We start from the raw sequence: 27,763 nt of genomic DNA on the forward strand, positions 1-27,763 counted from the left end.
CGTCTTTAGATGCCGTCCTCCTTGGCGTCCCCCCCGCCCCCCACCCAAGGCTCACACACACTCTCTCTCACACACGCACACACACATGGTTGTGGGAGAAATGAGCGAATAGCAGCTCTCGTAACGCTCCAATATGGAAATGAAAGTATCCTTCCGCTGCCAAGAGCAGCGGCTGCCACAGGAGGAGAGATGGATTGGAGGAATAAAAGAAAGAAGAGGGAGATGAAGGAGGGGAGTTAAATCCTGCGCAATGCTCACAGAGAGGAGGACACAGAGTGAGTGAGTGAGTGAGTGAGAGAGATGGGGGGGGGGGGTGCTCCAGTCTTTCAATTCTCTGTGGTTTCCAGCAGATAGGCTCGCCTCTGTGTTGGTATATTGTGTCCACAGAATGCACTCTTGTGTGTATGTGTGTGTGTCAGGAGGTTGTCTCTCAAGCGCGTGCTGTCCTCAGGCTAGCCTTTGGTGCGCATGTGTGTAAATAAGTGTGTGTGTGTGTGTGTTGTTTTCTCCATATGTGCATGTGGTGAGGCGTGCAGTGTAAACGTGTGCCAGTCTTGTCAAAGATAGTAACATTAGTGTGGGATGAGGTGAGAGAGGAGGGCTTGAGAAAACAGCTGATTCTTTCTCCTTCTTTATAGATAGATAGATAAATAGATAGAATAGGTCTGTCTATCTATCTATCTGTCTATCTATTATACATTTATTTATCTATCTACAGTATAGTGTATTATTCTCTCTAGCTGCAGAGTATCTAAACCTATCTATCTTTCTACAGTGTAGAGCTTTCCAATCTTTACTGTATCGATTATGCGTATGGATAAATAGATCATCATGCAACTTTGCTGCTTTTAATGGCTGCATGCGAATCTATCTATCTGAAAGATTGGATGAAAGATGGATTTAGGTATGATGGCGCTCCTGAGAGGGCGACGTCGCGGAGCTCTCAGAGTCAAATTAGTATTTTGTTTATTTCTTGTTATTTTGCGCTATACTATCGTAACAGCATGGTCAGCAAATGACATTTACGACCGGGCGACCCTATTATGGCTGAGAGAGTTCAGTCACTTCGGACATTTAGACACGAGCACGCTTAGCTCCTATCCTGAGCTAGCAAGAGACGGCGACAAGACGCTAGGCCGACACCCGGACAACAACAGGCCCAGGCGGAGACGCGGTAGGCGGGGAGGGGCCGAACGACGACTGCGGCGTTTGGTTAGCAGTGGAAGGTTAGCCCTCCCAGTCATACTCTTTGCTAACGTCCAGTCTCTGCTAAACAAGATGGATGAGCTTCGGGTTCGGATCTCCACGCAAAGGGACATACAGGACTGCTCCATGCTGTGCTTCTGTGAAACATGGCTGGGGAAAAGGACACCCGACGAGGCGATAACACCAGATGGCTATACGGCCTTCAGGGAGGACCGGAGCGCAGTGGATAGCGGCAAGACTCGTGGCGGAGGAACTGCCGTCCTCGTCAAACAGACTTGGTGTACCGACTGTAAGCTTATTTCTAAATCTTGCTCTGAGAATGTGGAGTTTTTAACTTTGAAGCTACGGCCGTTTTACTTACCCAGAGAACTGCAATGCATTATTGTGACTGTTGTGTATATTCCCCCCTCCGCCAAAGAAGAGGCTGCACTCAGGGAGCTACATGACATGATCAACGAGCATGAAAACAAATATCCTGATGCTGCTTTTATTATTCTGGGAGATTTTAATCATTGTAATCTTAAGAAAAACATGCCAAAACTGTATCAGTTTGTGACTTTTCCAACTAGAGAAAATAAGATACTGGACCACTGTTACAGCAATATCAGAAATGCTTTTATAGCTGAACCAAAACCTCATTTCGGCAAGTCTGACCATCTGGCAATCCGGCTTAAGCCCACCTACATCAAGAGGCTTAAGGCACAGCCAGTCACAATAAAAACTGTTAACACCTGGACTGACAGTGCACAGGCTAGCCTGCAGGGTTGTTTAGAGGCCACAGACTGGAACATCTTTAAGGAGGCTACAGATGACATCCATGAATACACAGAGGCTGTGAGTGACTACATCAGCTGGTGCACATCTACATGTGCACCTCCCAGAACTGTGCGTGTGTTTCCAAACCAGAAACCTTGGTTTAATGGAAATATAAAACAAAAGATCAGGAAAAGGCAGGAAGCTTTTAAGTCAGGAGACCAAAGGGAGTACAAGAAAGCCCGGTATGAGCTACAGAAGTCCATCAGAGCTGCAAAGAGGGCGTATTCTCAAAAACTTGAAAGATTTTACCTAAGTAACAACACGCGCAGTATGTGGCAGGGAATCCAAGCAGTCACAAACTACAAGGAAATAGTACCTGCCACAGATCCCCTGGATGTCACCCTCCCAGACAGCCTTAATACCTTCTACACCAGGTTTGACAGAATGAACAAAGACACTCCTTTAAAAGCCCCCTGCAACCCCACGGACACTGTCTTTCAGGTGACACCCACACAGGTCCTGAAAGCTCTGAGGCAGGTGAACCCCCACAAGGCTGTGGGACCAGACGGCGTCCCTCCCAGAGTCCTGAAGGCCTGCGCAGAACAACTCACTGGTGTGTATGTAGACATTTTTAACTTGTCTCTAAACCAAGCAGTAGTCCCCCGTATTTTTAAATCCTCCACCATTGTACCAGTTCCAAAAAAGCTAAATCCAGCCACCCTGAACGACTTCAGGCCAGTGGCACTCACGCCAGTCGCCATGAAGTGTTTGGAAAAACTGGTTCTCACACATATTAATCACATGGTCCCGGACACGATCGACCCCCTCCAGTTCGCCTACCGTCCCAACCGTTCAGTGGACGACGCAGTGGCCTTTGCTCTACACTATATCCTGCAACACCTGGACAACAGAGGAACATATGTCAGAACGTTGTTCCTGGATTACAGTTCGGCTTTTAACACCATCCGCCCGGGCAGGCTGACTGAGAAGCTGACAGACCTCGGCGTCCCGACTCCCACCTGTAATTGGATCCTGGATTTCCTGACTGAAAGACCACAGGTGGTGAGGATGGGAAGGAAGGTGTCTGCAGAGCTCATCATCAGCACAGGATCACCACAAGGCTGCTGTCTCAGTCCTAAACTATTCACCCTGTATACACACGACTGTATCTCCACCCAGGAAAATACCATCATCATTAAGTATGCGGATGATACCACCATTTTGGGCCTCATCAAGGGGGGGGACGAGTCGGGCTACAGGAGTTTGGTGAACGACATTCTCACATATGGTGAGGTGAACGATCTGTGCCTTAACACAGACAAGACAAGAGAAGTAATCATGGATTTCAGGAAAAACCCACCCCCCCTGCAGCCCCTCATCATCAAGGGGACTGAGGTGGAGAGGGCCGACAGTTACAGATTCCTGGGACTGCAAGTAACATCAGATCTGAACTGGACTTTGAACACTGCTGCCACAGTGAAAAAAGCTCAGCAGAGACTGTATTTCATCAGGCTGCTTAGAAAAGCTGGTCTGCACTGTCATCCTCTCACCCAGGTCTACAAAGGACTGATAGAGAGCATCCTCACCACAGGCATCACTGTATGGTATGGAAACACCACACAGACAGAGAGGAAGGCTCTGCAAAGAGTCATAAAGACTGCAGAGAGGATTATCAGAACAGAACTCCCCTCCATGGACACAATTTACACACAGCGTTGTCAGAAAAGAGCAGAGAGAATTATCAGAGACACACTACATCCAGCTCACTCCCTGCTCATTCACAAAAACTGTACATACAATCTCAGGCACAGACGAGCGGACAGCATTATCACAAACAGATCACGTTTTTATAAGAGCTTTTTCCCAGCCACAGTGAGACTCTTGGCCAAAACAAAATGAACTACTGTCTATAGGGTCTGTGTAATATACCTGTGTATTTGATTTATTTATTTATAACGTAACCTTTGCATTATAATATTATTGTTATTTCTGGGGCCTGTGTAATATACCGGTGTATTTTTATTTTATTTAGTTATTTATAACGTAACTTATTATTGTTATCTCTGGGGCCTGTGCAAGATGCAATATACTAGTGCAATTCAGAATGAAAAATCTACATTTTATGGGTTTAGTGCAATTTACAATGTATATGTGTTATAGATACTGTAGATTTATGTTTTTCTTGTGTCTTTTTAAACTTGACTTGACTCTCTGAGCAACAACCGCACAAGAGTTCCTATGTGTGCAAGCACAAATGGCAAATAAAGTTCTTGAATCTTGAATCTTGAATCTTGAAAGAAGAGAGAGAGAAAAATAAACATGAGTCTTCTTCCCTTGTTATGTGCAGATTGATGAATGGATGCATGCATAGATGCATAGACTGATCCAATCACATGCAGCCAACACCAGCAATGATACATTTTACGCTCAGTGATGTCACCAAGCTGACATCATGCAACAGTGCAGGAATCTAATCATCCATGTACTGGCCATTGTTCGCATGATCTAACTAGACCAAACGTCATCCACATATATACACACATTCCTGCTATTGCCTGGTGTGCTGAATAATACATAGAGGCATGCAGGCCACGCTGCAGCACCAGCACCTCAAAAAAAGGAGGAATGCATCCATTGCAGCTATTTATAAGAGGAAAAGCATTCTGAGACATCAGAAGCGTTTACCTTCTGTATGTTGCAGGCTGTCCCAAACACACCGTGTACTTCAGAAGGACCTCAGTGCCACCCACATGCTTTCACAAGCCAGACATTGACAAGAAAAAGCACTACAGCTGCATTAAGTCCTCACCATGCCATTCCTCTCCTCGTCAGAAGCTCTGTATGTAATCAGGTATGTATGTGGGTGTATACATGGATGATTCTATATTTTGGTGGCGAGTCTTCAAGGTGTCGGTAGGGGCTGTGCTGACATCATGTTACCTAAGCAACAGAGGGAAAGAAACATAGAGAGAGAGATGGGGGGATTGTGAGCCGTTTTTTTTTTTTTTTTTGACTCACTGTTAATGTATGCTACTTGAGCTCTTCGCAATCATCTGTAATGTAAAGAACCTGCTGCTCGGTTTGCCATCGCACACACCCCGCACTTCAGTCCTGGCAAATTCAAATAGATATTAACTACACTAGCATAATTTAGTATACATGAATATAATTTGGAATTTGAAATGCATAGCAAGCTAAGCTTAAAACCGAGCAATATAGCAGAATCTACTGCACAGATCAGTGAACCTGTTAAAACAATACATTAAGCACAATGTAACTCAAACTATTTCTACTTCTGTAACCCACACACATGAGCTGAGGACAGGACATTAAGCTTATTATGACCAGAAGAATCGTATTGTTAATGAACAAGGTATTGTTTTGCATAATTGAAACAGCTCACATTCACATACTCATGAATAGACACACCTCCCGGCCTCTGATTTATACGCCCTGATGTACATAACCCCACAAATATGGTCTCATAATATAATTAGCATGCATATTAATATCTTATTTACTGTTTATTAGTACTTATAAAGCCCATATTCTGTATGACCATATTACACATCCTTAATCCTACCCAATACCTAAACTTAACAACTACCTTAACTATTAATAAGCAGTAATTAGTTCCTTTAGGCAAAATTCAAAAATCAATTGCTAGTTAAAAGAGTTAATAGCGAGAACTTAAAATAAATATTTTGTATTTTACAATTATAATTGACAATATTTCATTATATTAACAATTTATAATGACCAAAACATAATATTTAGCAGGGTAACACATACAAATTTTTTAGTACTGAATACATTTGTCAAGCCAATTTTACCCTATTACCGAAGTTATTTACATTTTAATTGGGAAATAAGAATTTATCAAAAACTAGCAGCTTTATTCAGGCTCATTCATTTTTTTTTATTTTTTTTCTGATAACTGTGATTTACTGCTTATTGCTATGTTTGATGAACAAAATTACACAAAAATATTATAAACTGCAGTTTGCATTAGTAGCATGGCTGTAAAAATCCACATGTTAAATGAACAAAATATATAACAGCTTCTATATTGACCTCAGGTTAACCATCTGCTGAAATCTTGAGTTTCACGCTTTCGTTTTAGTCGCCTATTCATGCCACATATATTTCACACATTCTCTACTTTTCTCCTTCACATCCCATTGCTCCCTCATTAAAGGTTTTGTATTAAACCATGAAATGGTAAAAATCTGTTCAGTTTCAGTAGGATTGATTGCTTGCCATGCTGTCATTCTGAGGGTTTGGCTGAGGCTTCATGCTGTATCACATTGTGTTTGTTTGTGTGTGTGGGATGTTTGTGTGGAAAAGCGAATGACAGAAGCTCAGAGAACTAGGTATTTACCAAATGATCTGCTCTGCTGGAGTCACATGTCTTCTGCCATTCACACTTCTAACAAACTAGATTTTTGGCTATTTTTGATTGCAGTGTTGTCCAAATCTTTAGGATGCTGGAGGAGACATGGTGACTGTAATCGTCCAGCGTTGTTACAGTACTGTATGTCTGCTGGGTCTAGAGCTTTATAATACACGTCTATCCATTCAAGAGATTGTCTCCCCTCTGCTAGCCATCTTCCCTGCCCCAAGCAGCTATTACCAACACGGCCTTCCACTCTCAGGCTCTTTATTATACAACTCTATTAATTAGCTTCAGTATGATAGATGGTCCTACTCTGGTCTCTCTCTCTCTCTCAATTATTGAAGATAAAAGATTTTTACTCAAACGAACAAATTCCTGCAGTTTAATCAGACCCATCAGCTTATTGCAAACTCAAACTGTTCTACTAATTACACAGAGTCCTTAAACAACGAATCCTTGTTCTGTAAAAATCAGCCGTTTGTGGGGAACAAATATGTTCAGTTTGAGTTAATAGATATCAGGTTTGATATATGAGGTACTGGGTTTAAGGTAATAAACTGAAGTATGAGGTATAGGGTTGAGGAATGAGATACCAGGTTTAATGCATGAGCTATCAGGAATGAGACACGAGATATCAGGGCATTTTGTTTGTTTAAGCTTGTGAGAGTGGGTGGCCACTGATGCATGCTGGGATGAAATCCCAGTGTAATGGAAAAGTCATAAGCAAAAAAAAATAAGTCTCAGTCAACTATTCACATTTACATTTCCACAAACATGTTTCTTAAATGCACTGTTAAAAATTTATTGTAATTTTACAGGAAATTCCTGGCAACTAATTGCCGTGAATTTACAGCAAGTAATATACAGGTAATATATAGTTTTTTTAATACAATAGAGTCCTGTATTTTTACAGCAGTGCTACTGTGATTAAAGTAGCATTATTACAGTAAAATGCTGTTATTTATTTAAATTTACTGTATATTTACTGCAACTCAGTTGCCAGGAATTTCCTGTAATTTTACAGGAGACAATTACAATATTGTAATTTCTAAATATAATAAAATACTGCAATTTTCCATCTTCCAAAATTAAAACCAAAACAAGGGCAACTTTTTATTATTTTTTATTATTAACACACTATGCAACATCACATATTACAAATGTATTTTATCTTTTTTTTTCATACAAACAAAATTACAGTTTCACTGAAGAATCTAGCTCACTTCCAGACAGTCTATCATCAGGGGGAACATGGTAATAAATAACAAAAGGTCCCAACCAGTCTTGAACTGGGGAAGCTGTGGGGTGTGGGTGGGCATCAATACTAGCCCATCAACTCAAAACCCAGGAGTCTTCTTAATAGGGTGCAGACAGGTGCGTTGATCCTCCGTCTCTTCTCTGCTTTGCTGACATCTTGGAATTGATTCCACAAAAAGCTCTGAAAACAGAGAGAGTAAAAACAAGTTTTCATATCAGGTAATGATAAATACTGTGTAAAAAAAAAAAACATAAAAAGTAAACTTGCTTGTAGAAAAAAAATGACGTTGATGTATTTATTTAACATCAACACATTTAACAACATAACATTTAGAATTACATTGGCTTTTACATTGTTTTTCTTAAATATATAATGTCACTGTATGCACTGTAAATTGAATGTCGCTTTGGACAAAAGTGTCTGCAAAATGGGTCATATGACGTTGCTAAAAAGAACATTATTTTGTGTATTTGGTGTAATGAAATGTTTAAGCGGTTTAAGGTTAAAAAAACACATTATTGTTTCTCCTCTACAGGTACTCCTCTCCTCGCCTTCTGAAACGTGTTGATTTTTACAAAGTTCATCGTTCTGAAAAGCAAAGTGTGCTCTGATTGACCAGCTATCCAATCTATCTATCATGTGACTGAAATGTTATGCCACTTAACATACTGTGCCCTGTCCGGCCGAAGCAACGAGACAAACATTTAATTATAATGTTTATTTCATTATAATGTCAAACCCATTATAAATGTGATATAAACATGATTTCTAGTCGTGTTCTCTTTTGGAAGGCCAAACAAAGTAGTTTCCCTTTTTAAAGAAACAGCGTTTAAGAGTGACGCTTCAATTTAAACGAACGAACAAACACATGAGAGCAATTTCAAAAGCTTAAGGAGCTGTCTGTTCTGCTCTCTTTAGCTCTCGATCGACCTGGATGTTTTAGGCAATATTAAAATCCTGGCGGGGACGTGTCCCGTATGAACGGCGCATATGGCCACCCTATACAGATCTTCTTCATTCACCAAGAGCTTGTAACACTCCAAAGAGAAAGGAAAAAGTAAAATCACATCTAATGACTTTAACCCCCAAAATTGACTTAATGAAAATTGTAATGTTAAACTGCTGTCTGTCAGACTTCTCTGTGTTTACATAAATGTCTTGCAGGGCAATACCAACTCTATGTTAGACACTTAATAGCAATAGCTTTGTCTCCATCCAGCTTTTTAATGCACATTTTAACATTTTGAAAACAAACAAAAAAATCCTGAATGGAAACGGTTCAAATTCACAAAATATTCTAATGTGAATAAAACTTTTTATGTGGATTGACTTGCTAATAAATGCAACATAAATGCACATTTGTTGCAACTCTATCGGCTGTTTTAAGTTGCCCCTTAAGTTTTGATCCCACAGCGTTTCATGACTACTCTCCTGTCCATTTCTAATTTACATAACAGAGCTGATGGAAATGCTCTCCAGTTATAGGGTTTCTTTGCCAAATTTCTACGAATGCGCTTAAAAGGTGCAAAGGAATTGGATGGAAACCTGTCTTTTGACATCAATGCATAGAGTATATCGTAGAGTCTATTTTCTTTATAAGTGTGCAAACAGTTTAAACATACCTTTAGTGTTTGAGGCCTCTTTAGGATACTGTTAGTTAAACATGTAGACAGTGAAGGTCGCTGCACTCCATTCAGAAGGTTGTTGTGGGGCCCCATCACAGTTGTCCCTTCCAAAGACATCATCCATTTGTCTGCACTTAGTGCCTCTCCTGAAATGCATACACAATATGATAACTAAAAGAGCACTAGAACCCTTCACTACACACGCATGAGTGGCAGTATTGGCAGGATGGGCAAAAGTACCAATTTTATCAGGTGGGAGAATAAGTTATGGTATGGTTTTTCCTAATTTAGACTAGGCATTTTAAGGATGCAATAGGATTATGTTGAATTACAGCCTTTCCTTTCTTCTTTGACATATAACCATATGACAATTATTAACAGGGCTTAAAGCAAGCAAACATATGTTCCATCTAGCAGCCAGTGTGCAGCTGATCCTGCGGACGGTCTACAGCTGTTCCCGCTCAGTCTTTTCCTTCTGCCTTGACCGTTCATGACTGTGGTACAGTTATGACGCGTTTCCACCGACCCCCCCTCATTTCAATAAGACGAAATATGATATCAAACACCACTGCCTCCTTTCGTTCTCATTTTCATTCGTTAAACATATTAATAGCCGCAGAAATAAAGTTCAGGGAAATGTGTAACGTTAGGCCTTCATTATATAAAACAAAATATTATACCAAACAGTAGCCTATTGTCTCCTATTTTCATTTTAACATATTAAAAGATTAACTGAATAAAGACCAAAGATTACCTGTTCGGTTCACCCAAAACGAATTATATTTTATGCTTTACCACTAAAGAGACATCACAGCCAGCGGCAAATGTCAGATGTCTACCCGAGTTGAGGACTGCGGTCAAGCCAGCCGCCAAGTAGAAAAGCACGGTCAATCTAGCCGCCACGTTATTTCGAGGGTCGCGCATAAACTACGTATTACGGTCACACCGTCAGAGAACTGATCTGAATGGAGTGCTCTTCCAGCGAACGCTACTTTTTTCCCCCAACACACAGTCCGTTACTGTCTGATGCTGAATACCAAAATAAAAACCCTCTAATACTCATATTACAAAATAAGAACAATAATATATGCTTGTTGCATCTCTACATTCGAAAAGCTATACAAATAAAAGTTCTAGAATGCACAGACAGAAAGTACAGTGTCAGCTGCATGCTGCTGCATCTACTTTAAAAAATCTATAAAAATTAAAGTTATAGATTGCACAGGCCACTTTCACCTCAGATTGAGAGTACACCTTGCCACGATGTCAGATGCATCGTTTCAGGACAGTCCGATGTGGAATTACAATATAAGAGCCTCTCAAATCTCATAAATGGGATGCTGCATCTCTATTTTCAAAAATCTATAAAAATCTAAGTTATAGATTGCACAGGCCACTTTCACCTCAGATTGAGAGTACACCTTGCCACAATGTCAGATGCATCGTTTCAGGACAGTCTGATGTGTAATTACAAAATAAAAGCCTCTCACATCTAAGAAAAAAAAACTGCTGCATCTCTACTTTGAAAAATGTAAATATAAAAAAGTTATAGATTGCACAGGCCACTTTCACCTCAGATTGAGAGTACACCTTGCCACAATGTCAGCTGCATCGTTTCAGGACGGTCTGATGTGGAATTACAAAATAAGAGCCTCCCAAATCTCATAAACAAGCTGCTTCATCTCTACTTTCAAAATTATATATTTAAAAAAGTTATGGATTGCACAGGAAACTTTGACCTCAGCTTGAGAGTACACCTTGCCACAATGTCAGCTGCATCGTTTCAGGACGGTCTGATGTGGAATTACAAAATAAGAGCCTCCCAAATCTCATAAACAAGCTGCTTCATCTCTACTTTCAAAATTATATATTTAAAAAAGTTATGGATTGCACAGGAAACTTTCACCTCAGATTGAGAGTACACCTTGCCACAATGTCAGCTGCATCGTTTCAGGACAGTCTGATGTGTAATTACAAGATAAGAGCCCCCCAAATATAATAAATGAGATGCTACATCTCTATATAAAAAAATCTATAAAAAATACAGTTATACATTGCACTGGCCACTTTCACCTCAAATTGAGAGTACACCTAACCACAATGTCAGATGAATCGTTTCAGGACGGTCTAATGTGAGATTACAACATAAGAGCCTCCCAAATCTCATAAATAGGATGCTGCATCTCTATAATCAAAAATCTATAAAAATCTAAGTTCTACATTGCACAGGCCACTTTCAACATAGATTGAGAGTACACCTTACCACAATGTCAGCTGCATCGTTTCAGGACGGTCTGATGTAAGATTACAAAATAAGAGCCCCCCAAATATCATAAATGAGATGCTACATCTCTATATAAAAAAATCTATAAAAAGTAAAGCTATACATTGCACAGACCACTTTCACCTCAGATTGAGAGTACACCTTACCACAATGTCAGCTGCATCGTTTCAGGACGGTCTGATGTGGAATTACAAAATAAGAGCCTCTCAAATCTCATAAATGAGATGCTGCATCTCTATATTACAAAATCTATAAAAATCTATAAAAAATTAAAGTTATAGATTGCACAGGCCACTTTCACCTCAAATTGAGAGTACACCTTGCCACAATGTCAGCTGCATCGTTTCAGGACAGTCTGATGTGGAATTACAACATAAGAGCCTCCCAAATCTCATAAATAGGATGCTGCATCTCTATATTCAAAAATCTATAAAAATCTAAGTTCTACATTGCACAGGCCACTTTCAACATAGATTGAGAGTACACCTTACCACAATGTCAGCTGCATCGTTTCAGGACGGTCTGATGTAAGATTACAAAATAAGAGCCCCCCAAATATCATAAATGAGATGCTACATCTCTATATAAAAAAATCTATAAAAAGTAAAGCTATACATTGCACAGACCACTTTCACCTCAGATTGAGAGTACACCTTACCACAATGTCAGCTGCATCGTTTCAGGACGGTCTGATGTGGAATTACAAAATAAGAGCCTCTCAAATCTCATAAATGAGATGCTGCATCTCTATATTAGAAAATCTATAAAAATCTATAAAAAATTAAAGTTATAGATTGCACAGGCCACTTTCACCTCAAATTGAGAGTACACCTTGCCACAATGTCAGCTGCATCGTTTCAGGACAGTCTGATGTGGAATTACAAAATAAGAGCCTCCCAAATCTCATAAATGGGATGCTGCATCTCTATATAAAAATAAATCTATAAAAATTAAAGTTATACATTGCACAGACCATTTTCATCTCAGATTGAGAGTACATCTTGCCACAATGTCAGATGCATCGTTTCAGGACGGTCTGATGTGAGATTACAACATAAGAGCCTCCCAAATCTCATAAATAGGATAGTGCATCTCTATATTCAAAAATCTATAAAAATCTAAGTTCTAGATTGCACAGGCCACTTTCACCTCAGATTGAGAGTACACCTTACCACAATGTCAGCTGCATCGTTTCAGGACAGTCTGATGTGGAATTACAAAATAAGAGCCTCCCAAATCTCTTAAACAAGCTGCTTCATCTCTACTTTCAAAATGATACATTTAAAAAAGTTATGGATTGCACAGGACACTTTCACCTCAGATTGAGAGTACACCTTGCCACAATGTCAGCTGCATCGTTTCAGGACAGTCTGATGTGTAATTACAAAATAAGAGCCTCACAAATCTCATAAATGAGATGCTACATCTCTATATAAAAAAATCTATAAAAATTAAAGTTATACAATGCACAGGCCACTTTCACCTCAGATTGAGAGTACACCTTACCACAATGTCAGCTGCATCGTATATGGACGGTCTGATGTGGAATTACAAAATAAGAGCCTCTCAAATCTCATAAATGAGATGCTGCATCTCTAAATTAGAAAATCTATAAAAAATAAAGTTATAGATTGCACAGGCCACTTTCACCTCAAATTGAGAGTACACCTTGCCACGATGTGAACTGCATTGTTTCAGGACGGTCTGATGTGGAATTACAAAATAAGAGCCTCCCAAATCTAATAAATAGGATGCTGCATCTCTATATTCAAAAATCTATAAAAATCTAAGTTATAGATTGCACAGGCCACTTTCACCTCAGATTGAGAGTACACCTTGCCGCAATGTCAGCTGCATCGTTTCAGGACAGTCTGATGTGTAATTACAAAATAAAAGCCTCCCAAATCTCATAAAAAAGCTGCTGCATCTCTACTTTCAAAAATCTATAAAAACAAAAGTTATAGATTGCACAGGCCACTTTCACCTCAGATTGAGAGTACACCTTGCCACAATGTCAGCTGCATCGTTTCAGGACAGTCTGATGTGTAATTACAAAATAAAAGCCTCCCAAATCTCATAAAAAAGCTGCTGCATCTCTACATTCAAAAATATCTAAAAATAAAAGTTATAGATTGCACAGACCACTTTCACCTCAGATTGAGAGAACACCATGCCACAATGTCAGCTGCATCGTTTCAGAAATCTATAAAAATCTAAGTTATAGATTGCACAGGCCACTTTCACCTCAGATTGAGAGTACACCTTGCCAAAATGTCTACACGACAGTCTGATGTGTAATTACAAAATAAAAGCCTCCCAAATCTCAAAAATAAGCTGCTGCATCTCTACTTTCGAAATTATATATTCCTGAAACGATGCATCTGACATTGTGGCAAGGTGTACTCTCAATCAGAGGTGAAAGTGGCCTGTGCAATCCATAACTTTTTTTAATATACATTTTTGAAAGTAGAGATGCAACAGTTTTTTTTTTTAGATGTGGGAGGCCTTTATTTTGTAATTACACATCAGACTGTCCTGAAACGATGCAGCTGACATTGTGGCAAGGTGTACTCTCAATCTGAGGTGAAAGTGGCCTGTGCAATCTATAACTTAGATGTTTATAGATTTTTGAAAATAGATGTAGCATCCCATTTATGAGATTTGTGAGGCTCTTATTTTGTAATTCCACATCAGACTGTCCTGAAACGATGCATCTGACATCGTGACAAGGTGTACTCTCAATCTGAGGTGAAAGTGGCCTGTGCAATCTATAACTTAAAATTTTATAGATTTTCTGAAATAGATGCAGCATCTCATTTATGATATTTGGGGGGGCTCTTATTTTGTAATTACACATCAGACTCTCCTGAAACGATGCAGCTGACATTGTGGCAAGGTGTACTCTCAATCTGAGGTGAAAGTGGCCTGTGCAATCTATAACTTAGATGTTTATAGATTTTTGAAAATAGATGCAGCATCCCATTTATGAGATTTGTGAGGCTCTTATTTTGTAATTCCACATCAGACTGTCCTGAAACGATGCATCTGACATCGTGACAAGGTTTACTCTCAATCTGAGGTGAAAGTGGCCTGTGCAATCTATACATTTTATTTATATATAATTTTGAAAGTAGAGCTGAAGCAGCTTGTTTATGAGATTTGAGAGGCTCTTATTTTGTAATTACACATCAGACCGTCCTGAAACGATGCAGCTGACATTGTGGCAATGTGTACTCTCGATCTGAGGTGAAAGTGGCCTGTGCAATCTATAACTTAAAATTTTATAGATTTTCTGAAATAGATGCAGCATCTCATTTATGATATTTGGGGGGGCTCTTATTTTGTAATTACACATCAGACTGTCCTGAAACGATGCAGCTGACGTTGTGGTAAGGTGTACTCTCAATCTATGTTGAAAGTGGCCTGTGCAATGTAGAACTTAGATTTTTATAGATTTTTGAATATAGAGATGCAGCATCCCATTTATGAGATTTGGGAGGCTCTTATGTTGTAATCTCACATCAGACCGTCCTGAAACGATGCATCTGACGTTGTGGTAAGGTGTACTCTCAATCTGAGGTGCAAGTGGCCTGTGCAATCTAGAACTTAGATTTTTATAGATTTTTGAATATAGAGATGCAGCATCCTATTTATGAGATTTGGGAGGCTCTTATGTTGTAATCTCACATCAGACCATCCTGAAACGATGCATCTGACATTTTGGCAAGGTGTACTCTCAATCAGAGGTGAAAGTGGCCTGTGCAATCTATAACTTTTTTTAATATACATTTTTGAAAGTAGAGATGCAACAGTTTTTTTTAGATGTGGGAGGCCTTTATTTTGTAATTACACATCAGACTGTCCTGAAACGATGCAGCTGACATTGTGGCAAGGTGTACTCTCAATCTGAGGTGAAAGTGGCCTGTGCAATCTATAACTTAGATGTTTATAGATTTTTGAAAATAGATGCAGCATCCCATTTATGAGATTTGTGAGGCTCTTATTTTGTAATTCCACATCAGACTGTCCTGAAACGATGCATCTCACATTGTGGCAAGGTGTACTCTCAATCTGAGGTGAAAGTGGCCTGTGCAATCTATAGCTTTAATTTTTATAGATTTTCTAATATAGAGATGCAGCGTCTCATTTATGAGATTTGAGAGGCTCTTATTTTGTAATTCCATATCGGACCGTCCTGATAAGATGCAGCTGACATTGTGGTAAGGTGTACTCTCAATCTGAGGTGAAAGTGGCCTGTGCAATGTAGAACTTAGATTTTTATAGATTTTTGAATATAGAGATGCAGCATCCTATTTATGAGATTTGGGAGGCTCTTATGTTGTAATCTCACATCAGACCGTCCTGAAACGATGCATCTGACATTGTGGTAAGGTGTACTCTCAATCTGATGTGAAAGTGGCCTGTGCAATGTATAACTTTAATTTGTATAGATTTTTTTATATAGAGATGTAGCATCTCATTTATTATATTTGGGGGGCTCTTATCTTGTAATTACACATCAGACTGTCCTGAAACGATGCAGCTGACATTGTGGCAAGGTGTACTCTCAAGCTGAGGTGAAAGTTTCCTGTGCAATCCATAATTTTTTTAAATATATAATTTTGAAAGTAGAGATGAAGCAGCTTGTTTATGAGATTTGGGAGGCTCTTATTTTGTAATTCCACATCAGACCGTCCTGAAACGATGCAGCTGACATTGTGGCAAGGTGTACTCTCAATTTGAGGTGAAAGTGGCCTGTGCAATCTATAACTTTTTTAAATTTTCATTTTTCAAAATATAGATGCAGCAGCTTTTTTGTGAGATTTGGGAGGCTTTTATTTTGTAATTACACATCAGACTGTCCTGAAACGATGCAGCTGACATTGTGCTAAGGTGTACTCTCAATCTGAGGTGAAAGTGGCTTGTGCAATCTATAACTTAGATTTTTATAGATTTTTGAAAGTAGAGATGCAGGATCCCATTTATGAGATTTGGGAGGCTCTTATTTTGTAATTCCACATCAGACCGTCCTGAAACAATGCAGCTGACATTGTGGCAAGGTGTACTCTCAATTTGAGGTGAAAGTGGCCTGTGCAATCTATAAGTTTATTTTTTATAGATTTTCTAATTTAGATGCAGCATCTCATTTATGAGATTTGAGAGGCTCTTATTTTGTAATTCCACATCAGACCGTCCATATACGATGCAGCTGACATTGTGGTAAGGTGTACTCTCAATCTGAGGTGAAAGTGGCCTGTGCATTGTATAACTTTAATTTTTATAGATTTTTTTTATATAGAGATGTAGCATCTCATTTATTATATTTGGGGGGGCTCTTATTTTGTAATTACACATCAGACTGTCCTGAAACGATGCATCTGACATCGTGGCAAGGTGTACTCTCAATCTGAGGTGAAAGTGGTCTGTGCCATCTATAACTTTTTTAAATTTACATTTTTCAAAGTAGAGATGCAGCAGGTTTTTTTTTAGATGTGGCATGCTTTTATTTTGTAATTACACATCAGACTGTCCTGAAACGATGCAGCTGACATTGTGGCAAGGTGTACTCTCAATCTGAGGTGAAGGTGGCCTGTGCAATCTATAACTTAGATTTCTATAGATTTTTTTTTAAAATAGAGATGCAGCATCCCATTTATGAGATTTGGGAGGCTCTTATTTTGTAATTCCACATCAGACCATCCTGAAACGATGCATCTGACATCGTGGCAAGGTGTACTCTCAATCTGAGGTGAAAATGGTCTGTGCAATGTATAACTTTAATTTTATAGATTTATTTTTATATAGATGCAGCATCCCATTTATGAGATTTGGGAGGCTCTTATTTTGTAATTCCACATCAGACTGTCCTGAAACGATGCAGCTGACATTGTGGCAAGGTGTACTCTCAATTTGAGGTGAAAGTGGCCTGTGCAATCTATAACTTTACTTTTTATAGATTTTTTTATATAGAGATGTAGCATCTCATTTATGATATTTGGGGGGCTCTTATTTTGTAATCTCACATCAGACCGTCCTGAAACGATGCAGCTGACATTGTGGTAAGGTGTACTCTCAATCTATGTTGAAAGTGGCCTGTGCAATGTAGAACTTAGATTTTTATAGATTTTTGAATATAGAGATGCAGCATCCTATTTATGAGATTTGGGAGGCTCTTATGTTGTAATCTCACATCAGACCATCCTGAAACGATGTATCTGACATTGTGGCAAGATGTACTCTCAATCTGAGGTGAAAATAGTCTGTGCAATGTATAACTTTAATTTTTATAGATTTATTTTTATATAGAGATGCAGCATCCCATTTATGAGATTTGGGAGGCTCTTATTTTGTAATTCCATATCAGACCGTCCTGAAACGATGCATCTGACATCGTGGCAAGGTGTACTCTCAATCTGAGGTGAAAATGGTCTGTGCAATGTATAACTTTAATTTTTATAGATTTATTTTTATATAGAGATGCAGCATCCCATTTATGAGATTTGGGAGGCTCTTATGTTGTAATCTCACATCAGACCGTCCTGAAACGATGCATCTGACATTGTGGTAAGGTGTACTCTCAATCTGAGGTGAAAGTGGCCTGTGCAATGTATAACTTTAATTTTTATAGATTTTTTTATATAGAGATGTAGCATCTCATTTATTATATTTGGGGGGCTCTTATCTTGTAATTACACATCAGACTGTCCTGAAACGATGCAGCTGACATTGTGGCAAGGTGTACTCTCAATCTGAGGTGAAAGTGGCCTGTGCAATCTATAACTTTACTTTTTATAGATTTTTTAAAGTAGATGCAGCAGCATGCAGCTGACACTGTACTTTCTGTCTGTGCATTCTAGAACTTTTATTTGTATAGCTTTTCGAATGTAGAGATGCAACAAGCATATATTATTGTTCTTTTTTTTTGTAATATGAGTATTAGAGGGTTTTTATTTTGGTATTCAGCATCAGACAGTAACGGACTGTGTGTTGGGGGAAAAAAGTAGCGTTCGCTGGAAGAGCACTCCATTCAGATCAGTTCTCTGACGGTGTTACCGTAATACGTAGTTTATACGCGACCCTCGAAATAACGTGGCGGCTAGATTGACCGTGCTTTTCTACTTGGCGGCTGGCTTGACCGCAGTAGTTGAGAGTGCTCCCGACGGATTAATGATCCCTGAGCTCCCGCTGATCGCGTGGAGTTGACCGTCTCCGACATCAGCGAAACACATTTTTTAATAGCAGTCTTTATAAATAAACCGCATATTTGAGTTTTAAACAACTACATTCTCGCCTGAAATAGTTAAAACACTAACGTTATACCTTTCATGACACGATGTCAGTAATATTTTAAAAATTATCAAAAGAAATGGTGGTTGAAACTACAATGCTGCATTGCCACTCCCGAAAGTTCAGTAACGTTACCTTTGAACAAGTACCTCGCGAGCAGGGACTTTCTGAGGGGCATTTTTTTTACCCAGAACTTGATTTAGATTATGGTAACGTTAGCTGCGGTGGAAGCACACCGAGTTCCAGCTCAAAGTCCATAGTTTCTGGGTAAAGTTCTTGCGATGTAAATCTGGATCGAGTATGAAGACGCGATTTTAACTAACTTCACCCTATTCCACTGAATTATACCAAATGAAACAATCAGCACTCACTCAGATCACCAGTATTAATATATAAAGACTTATAAAACAAATTTTATGTTACATACCTGAGACATGTTCTTTCTTCCAAAAAGTACCGTCCGTTGGCCGCGTAATTTCAAAATTCAAACAGCAGCGATCCCACAATGCTATGCGGTTGCTGTAAAAAAATGCTTCTACAGTGTAGTTACAATAATTTTACAGGACTGTCCGTTAATTTCCCATAATGCACTTGCATTTACAACAAAAACATGAATACAGTGCGTTGTTGTAAAATTTATTGTAAAAATTACATCAATTGCTAACAGTGTGGTGTATTTCATTTGACATGTTATAATACTAACTGAATAATATATTTTCACATTTTTGTGTCTGTGTTTCTTTCCTGCATAGCCACTCAGGTACTAAAACACATATATCCAATCACCTACTGCAATAAATACAACTACTCTTCACTGCTTGGTGTCCGTTTATGTATGTTTATTACGAGCTGCATTCATGTTTTGCTAACCTTGGAATATGTATTAATTAATGAATGTAAAATTTAATAATAAATTCTATTAATTTAAAATATATATATATATTATATTATAAAACAAATGTCAACAGGATGTCTCAACAAGGATATGTACACAAGCGTGCGTGTGATACTGGCCGGATGTAACCTATCTGTTTAAACATTGCGCATTCAGTGATGGGAGTTGAAGACAAACACTATAATGTTAGTGGTGACACCTAGCACAGGCTTTTGTTTGACATTTATGATACAAACAGAAGATGCTGAGTGTTGAGAGAGGGGTGGGAGAGTCCAGAAGGCACTCGAAAAGAATTGGGAGCGGAGCCGATATCACTCTTAACATCCTCCGCGGGGAGGACACTCTCTCTTCTTCTCGTACCGCTGGGATTTTCAATGCCTCCCTGAATGCTCTTCCACTTCAGCTGGCACATTAGCATTGTGTCTGTGCTCACTCCTGACTGCAGCGATATTAACTAATGCCTTATTCAGTGACGTCAAAGCTGCTGAAACACCTGAAGTGATTGTGTTTACAGTTTTTAATGTTTAAAATGTGAAAATCCAAATCCATTAAGTAAATCTATAAAGATCATCAGCAGTGCAAAACATGACACACACTGTAAGATGCATTCAGCGAGCAAGAAGCCTAATGTTTGTGAGTATACTGCACAAGGTTATTACAGGCCTCGTTGAGAATAATCAGTGTCTCGCCTCTAGAGCACACATACATTATCTTTAAAACTAAACAAATTAACTTGTGACGCAAACTTATGTAAGACTAAATATTATGAGAGTATACATCTTTAAAGCTTAATTGCCCAACCTCATGGGCATTTTTCTAAGCACGAACTTACATTGTAACAAACTGCTGAAAAAAATGACAGCAATGGGCTCTTTTTCTAACAATACAACATATTGCTGTGAACGGTGTAGAAACATCATCTGATTGTTAACCTAAAACTGACATTTCTTGGAAACGTATCCATCAATTCTGAATGGTTGATTTGTATGTTGTTTAAGGATCAACAAGGGTGTTGATCAAGGAACATGTTGTACTTGGTGAAATCACATTCACCATAGTAGTATATGAAGGTACGAAGGAGATTCGTGCAGAGTTTCAGCAGCACAGTGGTGATAGGATTTCACAGCAGCAAATTTATCAACCAATTTAGTTATTTTTAACATTTATTTGGCAACTTTTAGCAACTATGACTCAAATGATATAAAGGCACACATTTTTCTTTCTAAATTACCAAAGAAAAAAAAGAAAAACAAAGGTGTCTAGCAGTATACGCATCACATGAATTAAGTTGATCGTTGTAATTTTTCAATGATAATTGTTCATTTATGAGCATTATGAGCAATGTTCATAGACCTTGTTATTAGTTTGTACCTGCAATTGTTGATCAGTTATGTACACTGTAAGAAACAAAAATATGTAGAAAAATGGAAAAGGTACTGGTAATTTTCTGCCAGGACATTATCTGTTAAGTTGTAACCTGAAAACACAAAATAAAATGTGTAATTATAATGCAGCCAAAAAAATAAAAATAGAAACAGAAATTCTGTCAAATTAATAGTACAGTGTGGTCTATTTTACAGCGTACTAACTATAATTGTTCAGAATGTGCGGTTTTACTAGTTCCATAAAATGTAATTGTTAAAAATGTATAAATAATGTATAAAATATATATTGCATATTACATCCGTACTCTAAATAATGCATACACACATTAAAGTAGTTTACAAAAAAAAAAAAGTATGCTGTAACTTAAATTACAGCTTTTAAAATTACAGTAACAGATGGCAAACCTGCTGCTAGTATTTAACGGTAAAATTTACAGGTAATTTTTTACAGTGTAACTTAAACAAAAAATGCCAAAGGAATAAAAAGAAAGAAAGAAAGAAATTACACTACCATTCAAAAATGTATGATTTTTGAAAGAAGTATTATGCCCGCCAAGGCTACGTTTTATCAAAAACAAATTAAAACAGAGATACTGTGAAATATTATTACAATTTTATTTTCATATTATGTTATTATTTTCCACTGTGATGGCAAGGCTAAATTTTCAGCAGTCCTTACTCCAGTCTTTAGTGTAACATGATCCTTCAGAAATCATTGTATTATGCTGATTTGGTTTCCAAGAAAGCGTTCTCTTTTCTCATGTTAGGTCAGGGCACACCTGCTTCACCACCATCACACTCAACGCTGGCGTACCACAGGGCTGTGTGCTGAGCCCATTCCTCTAATCCCTCTACACCCACAACTGCAAGCCTGTGCATGAATCCAACTTCATCAAGTTTGCAGATGACACCAATGGTGATTGGCCTCATCAGAGACAACGATGAAACTGCTTACAGGGAGGAGGTTCAGCACCAGGCTGTGTGGTGTGTTGACAACAACCTGCTTCTCAACACCAGTAAGACAAAGGTGCCCACTGTGGGCTTCAGGAAGAAGAAAGCATGCATGACCCCATCTACATTAATGGGATGGTTGTTGAGCGTGTCTCCAGCTTCAAGTTCCTGGGAACCCACATCTCAGAGGACCTGTCCTGGACCACAAACACCTCCAGCCTGGTCAAGAAGGCTCACCAGCGCCTCTTCTTCCTTAGGACACTGAAGAAGGACCAGTTGTCTTCAGCCATCCTGATGAACTTCTACTGGTCTGCGATCGAGAACATCCTGACCAGTTGTATCACAGTCTGGTATGGTAACTGCTCTCTTGCTGACCACAAGACACTGTAGAGGGTGGTGAAAACCACCCAACGCATCACAGTACAACACTTCCTGCTATCGAGGACATCCAACGAAGCTTGCAGCATTCTTAATGACTCCTTTCAACCTGACCATAGACTGTTTAACCTCCTGCCCTCTGGGAGATGCTTCAGGAGCCTCTGGACAAGGACCAGCAGACTCAGGAACAGCTTTTTCCCTATCCACCTTTTTCCTGACGTAAAAATGGGTGCCACCATTTGTAAATTCTATGGGTGTAGCTTCCGGTCTCATTTGCGTCCAGTTATTTTTAGATGTACAAAACAGTTTATTTTGCTGCTTGATATTGACAACTGATGTGTCCTATCATATTATTTTAATCTGTTATCTTAATTAAGAACACACTGGTTTGTACTGCAAACTGTTTTACCATTTACTGCACATTGTTATTCTCCTCGTTATTTACCTTTAGCGGCTAATGAAATGGAAGCCTCACCCATAGGCTTACTTCCGCGTTGAGAAAAAAGATGCTTTCTTCTTTCTGAATTTTGCCCTCTGACAACCAACCTCCACCTCCTCCAACCAACATGCACTCACCACTATACACTCCTCACCACTACATCTGGTTTACAAACACACACACACACACAGTGTGTTCATTCATACAGAATACTCAATCCACAATGGAATATTTTCTATGCACTTTTTAAATGTCCGTTACACTAGTGTAAATGTCTGATGTTCATATGTTCATCGTTTCTGCTTATAGTGTACATACACTAATTACATAATCCATCTGTATATTATATTCATAGTTCACTATATCTGTACAGTATATCATGCTGATAGTATTTAAAAATATTTAAGTTATGTCCATAATACTGCCCTATCTGTATATTTATTGTACATTTGTAACATATTGTTGACACTGTACATCCTGTACTTCCTGCTTATTGCACTTCTGGTTCGATGCTAACTGCATTTTGTTGCCTTGTACCTTGTACCATGTGAAATGTATAAAAAATTCATTTGAATCTTTTGAGCAGGAGTGTATATTAAAACATCATAATGCTCGAAAATTCAAGCAAATAAATTCAGCTTGGCTTACAAAAGGATAGGGATGATGTAAGCGCACTTATAATGACAGGTTAAAGTCAACATGAAATGACATTCACATCTGTAATGAAGTAAAATTACGTATTTCTGAGTAAGTTTGAAAGTTTAAATCAATACCTAATTAATCATATTATATTCACTACTAACATTATCCAATAGCCAATGCAACCAAAATGACTTCAACAGTGATTATAAGTTATTAGTTAAACGTATTTTTCATTTTCATTTTATATTTTATATTAACTTATTATTTACTAGAAATTCTAAAGACTTTCAACAAAGTATAGAAGATACAAAAGGCTTTAGTGTTTGTTTGCGGTCATTGAAACCACTGGAGATTTAGGTTAAGATTGGGAAATGACACGCAGTAAAATTTGATCTAGAATGCCGTTTAAGTGATTCAGTTGAAAACAGGTCACAGTAAAAAAAAAAAAAATGAATGGAGTCATAAAATAAAACGGGTCCTAAATAAGGACTTTGATGCTGTGTATAACACAGATCAAAAAAAGCTTTGACGTTGACTCAGCACAGGAAAGTGACTGTGGAAATGAACGAATGAATAAATGCATGAGGTGTTTTCCATCATTAGTAGCGGTCCTATGAGAGAGACCAGAGAACAGTGCATCATCAGGGTAAATGTAGGAGGAGGGGAGGGATAGTGGGGTTATCTGAATAATTCAGCACACTAGGTTCGGTAAACGCTGACTCTGATGTGGGCCTGCAGCCTTACGGAGTCCAAATGCTGTTTAAAATTAGATTTCAGCGCTTTAATGAAAAGTAAAGTCAGCACGCCTATGGAAAAATTACTAATAGAGATGCATTCATTGTGACCTGTCATTGTTCCTATTGTGAACCAGAAAGAGATCCTGTTGAACTAAATAATAAATAACTACAATGCCTTGAAGCCACGTGTCTCTGTATCTGTAGGCTGGCAGGTTTCTGGGGGAAACTGATGTCACAGCTCTCAAAAATGGGCATGTTCAAAAGGTATGAGAAGGTTTTTGTGTGTTGCAAGATCTCTAGAGCCCATCAAAATGTGCATTAAATGTAAACGTGAGGTGTAAACCTGTCACTGCTTGTTTTCCACAGAGTGCTACTCTATGACTATCAGGCCATGTGTAAGGTGAATCCTCCTTCTGCTAGCGGCGCTCGACCCCTGCTAAGTGTAAGCATTGTCCTGTCTGTTTGAATAACATCTACCAGAACACAAGCATCAGATGCTATCAGTGTTACTTGTAAAACATTACACTGCTGTTCTTGCGATCCAGTGTGTATGGGTGGAGGTCACAGGTCAGTGCTGATCGTAATAAAGGCTCGGCCTTCACACCATGACCCTCTGTGACGGTGTAGAGAGAAACAGACAAGATGTATGGTTTCTGTCATAAGCTTTTGAACGGAAATTCTCAGTGCAATTGAAATGGAAGGATGCCAGCTTCATTCTTTCATTCCTTTTTTTCCCCTCGTTCTGCTTTTCAGCCCTTTTATAATCTTTTGGCAGCACTGACTCAGATCATCCCTTGTAAAGTCAGACATTTTCTCCATGCCAGGTTTTTAGTGGACTTCAACATCTACAGTCTGTGGCACTTAGATAGATCCCTTTGTGGAGGATATGTGTAAACCAAAAAAGCTCAGGGGTCCTGGAGTGCAGAGTTCAGCTCCAACTCTAACTAAACACACCTAAACCAGCTAATCTTAAGGTCTTACTAGGCATACTAGAAACTTCCATGCAGGTGTGTTGAGGCAAGTTATAGCTGAACTCTGCAGGACAAAGTTTGGAGACCCCTGGTGTGAAGTAATACCATCACTTCATCATTCCTCACCTGCTTGTATGGGGGTTCCTGTGTCTTCCTGCTTCATCTTCATCACCAACCCTCTTATATCTGTAATTCTGTAACCGTCCTTCATCTTAAGACCTTATTCCATTCATGTAAGTGCTGTCTCCATCACTGTGTGTGATATTGCTAGTGCTGTGTGTGTGAAAAAAAAGAGCAGAGAAAGATTTGGTCATGCTGTTATTCAATATTATTGCTGTCTGTTGTTCAAAGTGTATAATGAAAGTACGCTATAGCATTTGAAAATTTAACGACCATGCATTTTTGAATTCATAGATTTGTTTTGTAGCTAGTAAGAAGTCAAAGGGGGACATTCTGCACCCCTGTGTCACCGAGTGTCCCAGCTTCGTCTATGAGCCGTCGATCAAAGAAACCCACAGCATGATCAAGTGTGTGGAAGATGTCAAAAGTAAGAGCACTCATACTGTAGATCATTTGCCCATGGATGGATTTGCAACCCAATTATATTTATTATTTTATCTCGCAAATAAAAATACATATATTTTAATAAGATCTTTGCAAGTCAGATTTGCAAAAAGATGTGATTTTGAGAACCTAAAGCTGTTATTGAAATTATAAATCCTTGGGACGTACTAGTGTGTCATCTTGCTAAACCAATTAAAGTTTAAGAAAATTAAACCTGCATGAAGAATCATGGGAGTGAAGGGTCCATCAGTTGAACCCTTTGAAATCCTTCATTCTGGGCCCTTTGATGTGGCTAGTTTTGAGCACTTCAATTTGGGACAACCCTTCAGCCATGATCGTTCTCACTCCAGAGTGCCCTTCAGAGGAGGATTTATCCTGTTTGGAACACAGCAGTAATATATTAGTTTGTCAGGCTAAAGAAAATCTATGCTCAGAGTCATCTCAACTGCCACAGTTTTCTGTCTTTTTGACGCCCTCTAATGGTGAAGACAAATAACATACAGGAAAATAAAGCTACAGTACAAAAGAGAGGATGTGCCAGTAATGTTTAGGAAAAAATGTCTGTTTTAACCACATTGCTTTATTTTCACAATGGCTAGGATTATTATGGTCCTCTTGCATCTCGTCTTTTAAAGTGCTCAGTGCTCGAAAAAATTTATATGGTGAGCAAATATTTATCAAACTTCTGTACAAGGTCTCAGTTTACTTGAGGGTTTGTCTTTTTGGCAATCGAACCAAGTGTGAAAGCACCCTTGATCTCTCTCTTTTCCTTCTCTCTTTCTGTAATTAATCAGATTCCTGATAGTAACTTACTGTAGGTGGTGATTCAGGCAGACTGTGACTGTTCTCGGCGGTGTGCACCAATCATCATTCAGATATATCCTTAAAACCCAGCTAAATCAGGCTCCACAGACCACACACTGAGGAGAAAAATCACAGCTTTGAATGAGATATAGTCACTTAAAGGTGCATACAGTACATTAACTTCATTAAAAAAAATTTACAGAATGCAAACCTGCATTTTTAACTGGATTATAAAGTGTATTATATTTAAAAATATATATTTGTGAACTGGATTGAGGTATAACGCAATTGTTTGTTGGTTATTGTTTGAGGCATACCACCCTCCAGTAAACACACACATACTAGACTGCTTTCAGGCATGCATTACAGCAATGCCTTTTGATTACAATTGTCTGCATGCAAAATAGGATTTTTCTGAAACCTCTGGTACATATTTTTGTCTCTGTTTTGATTTAGGGAAATGCTAAGCACTGTGATGGGGCCGCAGCAATCAGCTTGTCCATCATGCTGTTCCTAGTCTGTTTATCAGTCTCTGCACTCATCCGTCGATGACAGAGGGCCTGTAAAACTCCCAAGAGGGTCACCTATAGTGCGCATGCTCAGCTCAGCATGTTTTTATTAGCAATAGCTTGAGTTGACTAGACTAGAACACATTATTTTTCTACAGTGCAAGAAGTCTTTTGCAAACATCAATTGTATGTAGCATTACTCGTTAAATTGTACAAGTTTGTGGATTTTTTTATTTTTTTAGCAGTGCTGGGCTTTTATGATTTGTCTTCACATGGTCTCTGAACCATCTGCAAAAACATCTTTGAAAAATCAGTGGGGATAGATCGAATTGAGACCCAGACAAGGATGAACAGAAGCTGAGCTTCAATGAACTGTGACATTACAGAGGAGAATTTATGGCTAGTAGCTGTATGTGACTGTATATCTATATAAAGCAGAAGAAAAGTGCACAATCTATAGATGTGCGTGTAAAAGAAAGAGTTAGAGTTAGCATGGCTTTTCACATTTTTCTCTGACACCGAAGGTGATCTATGGACTAATGAACATTATGATATAAAAATGAGGATGTTACAGTAATTGAAAGATGTCTTGTATTTAAACCTTTACATTTTAAGTAATCTGTCCTGCGACTTGCACAAAAACTTTTTTTTAACAGATTATAAATCTTTGTCAGAA

At 38.6% G+C, this 27,763-nt stretch overlaps 2 protein-coding genes across 4 annotated transcripts in view; one reads left to right on the forward strand and one right to left on the reverse strand.

Annotated features, from left to right (window-relative positions):
- LOC127973903 (leucine-rich repeat and transmembrane domain-containing protein 2-like) overlaps positions 1-27,763 on the reverse strand; it is a 42,051-nt gene that overhangs the window by 10,696 nt on the left and 3,592 nt on the right. Inside the window, exons 2-4 of one of the 3 annotated variants that reach the window (XM_052577402.1) lie at positions 26,588-26,694; positions 25,989-26,149; positions 25,337-25,483 (exon numbers count right to left, since the gene is read on the reverse strand). In XM_052577402.1, coding sequence (XP_052433362.1) covers positions 25,337-25,421 — 85 coding nt within the window. In that variant the 5' untranslated portion in view covers positions 25,422-25,483; positions 25,989-26,149; positions 26,588-26,694. Of the gene's footprint in view, positions 249-4,771; positions 4,903-25,336; positions 25,484-25,988; positions 26,150-26,587; positions 26,695-27,763 lie in introns of those variants that run through there. The other 2 variants (XM_052577404.1, XM_052577403.1) reach the window with 2 other exon arrangements.
- On the forward strand, positions 249-27,743 carry LOC127973981 (voltage-dependent calcium channel subunit alpha-2/delta-3-like). The gene is made up of 6 exons (XM_052577408.1): positions 249-275; positions 4,664-4,813; positions 24,444-24,503; positions 24,606-24,681; positions 25,625-25,757; positions 27,035-27,743. The coding sequence occupies exons 2-6, from the start codon at positions 4,773-4,775 to the stop codon at positions 27,043-27,045; spliced, it is 321 nt and encodes a 106-aa protein (XP_052433368.1). The 5' UTR covers positions 249-275; positions 4,664-4,772; the 3' UTR covers positions 27,046-27,743.

The sequence above is a fragment of the Carassius gibelio genome, chromosome A4, assembly GCF_023724105.1.
Source record: "Carassius gibelio isolate Cgi1373 ecotype wild population from Czech Republic chromosome A4, carGib1.2-hapl.c, whole genome shotgun sequence".
Classification (NCBI taxonomy): Eukaryota; Metazoa; Chordata; class Actinopteri; order Cypriniformes; family Cyprinidae; genus Carassius; species Carassius gibelio.

What these genes read in the sequence shown, in the direction of transcription:
- LOC127973981 (XM_052577408.1), top strand. Translation starts at nt 4,773, where the DNA reads ATGCCATTCCTCTCCTCGTCAGAAGCTCTGTATGTAATCAG. An exon ending in GAAGCTCTGTATGTAATCAG is followed by an intron (nt 4,814 to 24,443) that starts GTATGTATGTGG and finishes CTGTATCTGTAG; the next exon opens with GCTGGCAGGTTTCTGGGGGA. An exon ending in AAAATGGGCATGTTCAAAAG is followed by an intron (nt 24,504 to 24,605) that starts GTATGAGAAGGT and finishes TGTTTTCCACAG; the next exon opens with AGTGCTACTCTATGACTATC.